Consider the following 7,145-nt stretch of genomic DNA (forward strand, 5'->3'; position numbering starts at 1 on the left):
AGTAATCTTGCAAAATGTTATTACAATATAAAATAATGGTTCCTATTTTAATATCCTTTAAAATATAATTTATTTCTGTGATGCAAAGCTGAATTTCCATCATCATTACTCCAGTATAAAGTGTCACATGATCTTCAGAAATCATTCTAATATGCTGATTTATTATTAGAATTATCAACAGTTGTGCTGCACAATATTGTTTTGGAAACTGATACTTTTTTCAGGATTCTTTGAGGAGTAAAAAGTTAAAAAGAACAGCATTTATTCAAAATATAACTCTTTTCTAACAATATAAATCTTTGCTGTCACTTCTTATCAATTTAACACATCCTCGCTGAATAAAAGTTTTAATTTCTTTCAAAAAAAGAAAGAATAAAAATGTACTGACCGCAGACTTTTGAACAGTAGTGTATAAAAGATTTCTATTTTAAATAAATGCTGTTGTTTTTAACTTTTTAGTCATCAAAGAATCCTGAAAAAAGTATCACAGCTTCCAAAGAAACATGAAACAGCAAGTTTCAACACTGATAATAAATCAGCATATTAGAATGATTTCTGAAGATCATGTGACACTGAAGACTGGAGTAATGATGCTGAAAATACTAAAAATAAATTCGATTTTAATGTATATTAAAACAGAAAAACGTTATTTTTACATCATAATAATATTTCACAATATAAGATTTTTTCCTGTATTTTTGACCAAATAAATGCAGCCTTGATGAGCAGAAGAACGTCCTGTAAAACATTAAAAATCATTCTGATCCCAAACTTTTGAACGGTAGTGTATATTTTGAGCCAAAAAGGTTCACGACCACATGAATCATTACTACACAGCTGTGCTGGTCTCACATCAGACATGCTGCCCGTTTATTCAAATCTGCATCACAAATGCACTCCCACTCGAATTGCTTTATGAATATCAGCCCTGGACTCATTCTGAAACAAAAGCAGAGACACGGGGAGCCTCGCTTTCCTTCTTTGCCTGGATATTTTTCTAAACAGCAGACGAAAGCCGCTCTTCAGAAATTAATAGCAGATCAGTTGTCCGGAGCGCTGTGACCTCAGAGCTTTGCACGAGTTGCACGCAGACCGAGACGCACTTTCCTGAGCACCAATGAATGCATTGTTAGGAGTTTAAAAGTCAAAGTCCAGACAGCCTGGTTTTGCTCACTGCTGAGCCTGACAGCATGCATTATTTAAAGGGGTGTTTTTTTTCTAGGCTTGATTGTGTTTATGGGGTGCAATCTAACATGTGTTAAAGCTTCGTTTAAAAAAAAAAAAACGCATTATTTTTCACATAATTTACCTTTATTCCACACCGCTCTGTCCCTTCTCTGAGAAACACACTGATCATTTCCTGCTTTTATGAAGCCCCTCCCTCAGAAATAGGCGATGGGCTCTGATTGGTTAGCTAGCCCAGTGTGTTGTGATTGGCTAAACCGCCTCTAGTGCGCGTCTATTCGTCCCGCCCCTCACCTCGGAGGCATGTGCTCTGGTTGTATTGTAAACATCGGCGTCGTTAATATCGCTTATCAGTTTGAGCCCGATTGAGAAGAAGAGGATATTATTGAAGAGGATCGTGCAGAACCTGTGCAAGCACGGCTTTTAATGGTAGGCCTATGTTTTTTGTTTGTTGTTGTCTCATACTTTTAGATGCGCTGTTATTTGTGAATGAGAGAGAGAGAGAGACTGAGAGAGAGCTGCAGAGCGTGTGCAGAGCAGGGCGACGCGAGGAACAGTATTAAGAACCGCTGCTTTATTTTGAAACTTGTGAATCCATTAGAATCGTTAGAAAACAGAATCGTGATTCATATATGAATAGATTTTTACGTGCACCTCTAGTTTTCTCTTCCTCTTCTCTAAAGCAGCGCAGCATGGCCCCGCCCCCTTTGTTGCCTTTTCCCGAGGGCGGGGTTTATCTGGGTTTGTGATGTCACGAACCCGGGAAGTAACTCGTTGTAGTCACTACCAGCTATTTTTGTAGGCATTAAACTGCCAGAATCTTAAAAGACGATATCTCCGTTTGCATTGATCTTTCAGCTTCGTAACTTTGCAGATATTGTTTATGCTCAAACAGCAACATTACACACTAACTAATGTTAAAAAAGTGAAATTGCAATGAACCACCCCTTTAATGCATTCGGCAAGCTGAGCTCAGTGCGCGTGCTACCCAAACCATACAGCACTGGTGATGGAGATATTAAGCCTGGTTCATTAGCGAGATCTTTCACGTTCGAAATTTCAAGTCACACATTTAATGCAGGTTTATCTCTAGGTCACAGATGAATGGATACATCAACCTTAATACTCATCTCTGAGCATTATCTGGCCGCTAGTGGACTCCAAAATAACTGAGACAAGGAATTTTAATCTGAATCTAATCAGTAAGGATGTAATGAGGTATAATACTGAAGGCTTACAGATAAGAACTAACGCCACAAAGGCTATATGCACATACCTGTTCTTCTCCATCTCATTGTGTGTAGACCTGCAGAGACAGAGAGACAGAGATGTTAGGGATCACAGTGCTTATTCTTTTTTATCCACACTAACGTTTATGCATTTGGCAGACGCTTTTATCCAAAGCAAGTTTATGTGAGTTTATGCATTCCTTGCAAATCGAACCCATGATCTTGGCGTTGCGATCTCCATGCTTTACTGTTAAAGTTAGAGGAATAGTTCACCCAAAAATTAAAAATATGATACCCATTCACCCTCATGTCATTCCAAACCTGTATGCATTTATTTATGGAACACAAAACAAGATATTTTTGTAGAATGTTGATAACCAAACAGTTTTGGATCCCAATAGCTATGTTTCCATCCACCTATTTTTAATGCGCATTTTGGGATATTGCATAAAAAAAAAAACATTGGATGGAAACGCCAAGATGCAAAATTCTAAAAATGCACATAAAAAAACATATACACTCAACCAAGTAGGATAAATAAGAATTATCTGGTAAGAAAACATGTGCATAAACTACGATTGAAACACTTTTACTAAATAAATTCTTTAATGCGCATCAAAAATGCACATTTATGCCAAGCAATTGCTTATGAACTAATGTTGAAGAACTATAAACTAAATCAAAATTTGCTGTCAAAATTAACACTGCCCTGAACTGTGTTCCCAAACAGCAGGCTCTGAAAATAATAACATGAGCGCGTTTCGTCTGCGCATTCTGAAGCTCATAATTTATTGTATACAAAACAGTATACAAAAGTGCCTTCTCCTGCTGTAGCAAAATAAAATTTTTCTTTGTGATATTTAGTGCATTTATGTAAACAAAAACTTTTATTTTGCGTGTGATTAATCATTTGACAGCATTAATTTTTTAACTAATAAAAATCGTTCAGCCTGTTTCTTTTAGATTTTCAAATATTGTCCGATCCTAACAAACCGTACATCAATGGAAAGATTATTTATTTAGATTTCAGATATAAACCTAGACGACAAAACCAGTCATAAGGGTCAATTAAAAAAAAATTACCCTTATGACTGGTTTTGTGGTCCAGGGTCACATATTATACTAATATAAAGTAGTTTTTTGGGGACTCTTGCCATTGAAATGTTTAAAAGCCCTTAAACTAATCAACAGGCTACGACTCCAACATCACCTTTTTGTTCTTAGTTCTGAAAGGCACACAGAGATTGTCCTGTGCTCACTGCTGATCTGAATGTTCAGTACAAAGGTGAACTGCTGTCTGTGTGTGTGTGTGTGTGTGTGTGAGAGTGAGTGTGCGTGTATGTGTCTGTGTGTGTGTGTGAGTGTGTATGTGAGTGTGTATATGTGTGTCTGTGTGTGTCTGTGTGTGAGTGAGTGTGCGTGTATGCGTCTGTGTGTGTGTGAGTGTGTATGTGAGTGTGTATATGTGTGTCTGTGTGTGTCTGTGTGTGAGTGAGTGTGCGTGTATGCGTCTGTGTGTGTGTGAGTGTGTATGTGAGTGTGTATATGTGTGTCTGTGTGTGTCTGTGTGTGAGTGAGTGTGCGTGTATGCGTCTGTGTGTGTGTGAGTGTGTATGTGAGTGTGTATATGTGTGTCTGTGTGTGTCTGTGTGTGAGTGAGTGTGCGTGTATGCGTCTGTGTGTGTGTGAGTGTGTATGTGTGTGTGTGTGTGTGTATGTGTAAAGGCTGAGGGGTCTCTCTCGCTACGTTCGCAAAACACAGAGGCCCTCGGCCCCCGCTTAGCAACAGTAACTAGACACACAAGCCGTCGGTGGGGGGTAGAGGACGAAGGCTCGCTTCAGACAGTCCAATTCTAGATCAACAGAGGAGTGAAAGAGAAGCAAAGCAGAGGAGGACAGGAGAAAACAAAAGCTTGCTTTCACTGCCTTTAAGCTTGCACTGAAAAAAAAAAAAAGATCATATTCAGTGCACATTAATGCTACCACAAAGCAATAACTTCCAACGGGAGGATGTTTTCTGTTGAAAATGTGAATGACTTGAATTTTGATTTTTTGTATTTTATGCACTGTTGAAAAATAATCAAACTTGCTAAAAATGATGTTGTGCAGGTTTGTGCGATGAAACCACATTATTCTCTGGAGCACCATGAGAACAATCAAACACACTAATTAAGCTTTACTCACACAACTAATGCACTATTGTCTAAATTCTTTCTTTGTTGGAAGGTGAAAAAGAGACTTTTTTCAGAAACAGCAGTGTATTTTTCTCTTATGCTCACCAAGGCTACATTCTAGTAAGGCTACAGAGTACTGGGACTCGAAAGGGATCGTGTCATCTTCCTCACTTTCATCCATCCTTCAAACTGACCTCAGGACCCCTTCTGCAGTAACCCTCACTCTAAAAATACCTCTGATGTCTGAGCTAGAAGATATCTGTACCCCCTTAAACTTGCCTTTTAGGAACACAAGAAAACATCAAACACCTTATCACAGCTAACGTTTATGGCCCTTAGTTTAATTTAACAGAGCTGTGAAGGATTACATGTTCTTTGGAAAGACATATTTTAAATGTTTTATTGGCTGGAAATGTAAAACAATGGTAAAACATACTGAATTCTTATGCCTCAGCCATTAGACTCACATTAAATACGGCATCTAGCCGGGGTTATTATTGTTAGCTAATATTAAAACTTCAACTAAAAACACTTTGTTAACTGAAATAAAAATAAAATATAAACACCAGAAGAAACTTAAACTAAACTAAAATTAGAAGAAAAAAAAGTGACTTTGCAACTAACTGAAATAAGCACTAAAATTACCAATTGGAAATAAAAACAAAAACTAAATCTGAAATGAAAATAAATAAAATTGACAACTAGCGCTCTCAAACGATTATTCGTGATTGATCGCATCCAAAATACAAGTTTTTGTTTACATAATATATGAGTGTTTACTGTGTATATTTATTATGTATATATAAATACATACATGCATGTATATATTTAAGAAAAGTATGTTATGTTTATATATTAAATATATTCATATATAATATACATTATATAAATATAAATATATTAAATACATAGTATATATTTAAGAAAAGTATGTTATGTTTATATATTAAATATATTCATATATAATATACATTATATAAATATAAATATATACATGTAGATACCTCTAAATATTTTTAAAATATATACCATATATGTACATAAATATACACAGCACACACACATATATTATGTAAATAAAACTTTTATTTTGGATGCGATTAATCGTTTAACAGCACTAACAAAATCACATAGGAAAATTGCTTAAACTAAAATTAAAAAGAAAGCAGTAATAATGCTAAATATTAAAATTTAAAATGTAATTTCTTCCTGTGACAACATCCAGTTCACTCTCTGACGGCTCAAAGCATAACGATGTGTTACACACAATGTTGGGGAGTAACCAGTTACATGTAACAGAATTATAAAAAAATAAGGTAACACTTTATTTTAAATAGTGCTGTCAAATGATTAATCGCGATTAATCGCATCCAAAATAAAAGTTTTTGTTTGCATAATATATGTGTGTGTGTTCTGTGTATATTTATTATTTATATATACTGTAAATACACACACACGCATGCATATTTATTTATTTTTTCACTTTTTAATGCCATGCCAGCATCAAGGCTATTTTCATGCATGCATATATTTAGAAAATATTTACATGTATTTACATGTTTATATTTATATTCATATAATTTATATTATAAATAAATATATTTAATATATAAACATAAAATTTTTCTAAAATATATACATGCATGTATTTATATACACATAATAAATATACACAGCACACATGCATATCTTATGTAAACAAAAACTTTTATTTTGGATGCGATTAATCGCTTGACAGCACTAATTTTAAGGTGTCCTTGTTGCATGTTACATGCTTATGCATAATTACATGCAAGTAACCCTAAACCAAACCCTCACCCTTACCCTAACTATATAGTAAGTACATTAATATTACTCAGTACTTAAATATATAATTACACTGTAACAAGGACACCTTAAAATAAAGTGTAACCCAGAATAAATTTAACTGTAATCTGTTACAGTTATTGAGAATAAAATGTGTAATTAAATTACAGTTACTTATGAAAATGTTAAAGGTGAAATATCATGAAAATCTGACTTTTCCAGGTTGTAAGTGCTATAATCAGGTCCCCGGTGCATCTACCAACCAAGGAAACGTGAAAAAGATTATTAACTCAGTAACTTTGTTTTGGGAAGCCTTTTTCTGCAACCGTCTGAAAAAACGAGCGCGTCTGATTTCGCTCCCCTAGTGACGTTGCAAAGGGATCTCATTATAATATTACTGCCCCTTCTAAATGATATAATAAATGATCTGTGGAGTATTTTGAGATGAAACTTCACAGACACATTCTGGAGACACCAGAGACTTATATTACATATTGTAAAAAGGGGCATAATATGTCTCCTTTAATGATTACAAATGGGGTTACATATGAATATTTTCACACACATACAGGTTTGATTGATTTCTTTCCCAAATTGAAATAGTTACACCACTTATCACATTTTAAATAGAGTAACTTGTAATCTGTAACCGATTACATTTCCTAAGTAACCTTCCCAACACTGTTTACACACACACACACACACACACACACACACACACACACACACACACACACACCATTAGCACTGC

At 35.0% G+C, this 7,145-nt stretch overlaps 1 protein-coding gene across 3 annotated transcripts in view; it reads right to left on the bottom strand.

Moving 5' to 3' along the window:
- The window catches only part of LOC107670395 (max dimerization protein 1-like), a 36,947-nt gene that overhangs the window by 16,605 nt on the left and 13,197 nt on the right, over positions 1 to 7,145 (bottom strand). For all 3 annotated transcript variants that reach the window (XM_016462986.1, XM_016462985.1, XM_016462984.1), the window contains exon 3: positions 2,462 to 2,491. In XM_016462986.1, the coding sequence (XP_016318472.1) occupies positions 2,462 to 2,491 (30 nt within the window). The remainder of the gene's footprint in view (positions 1 to 2,461; positions 2,492 to 7,145) is intronic.

This window comes from Sinocyclocheilus anshuiensis, unplaced genomic scaffold (assembly GCF_001515605.1).
Source record: "Sinocyclocheilus anshuiensis isolate Anshui unplaced genomic scaffold, SAMN03320099.WGS_v1.1 scaffold1021, whole genome shotgun sequence".
NCBI lineage: Eukaryota > Metazoa > Chordata > Actinopteri > Cypriniformes > Cyprinidae > Sinocyclocheilus > Sinocyclocheilus anshuiensis.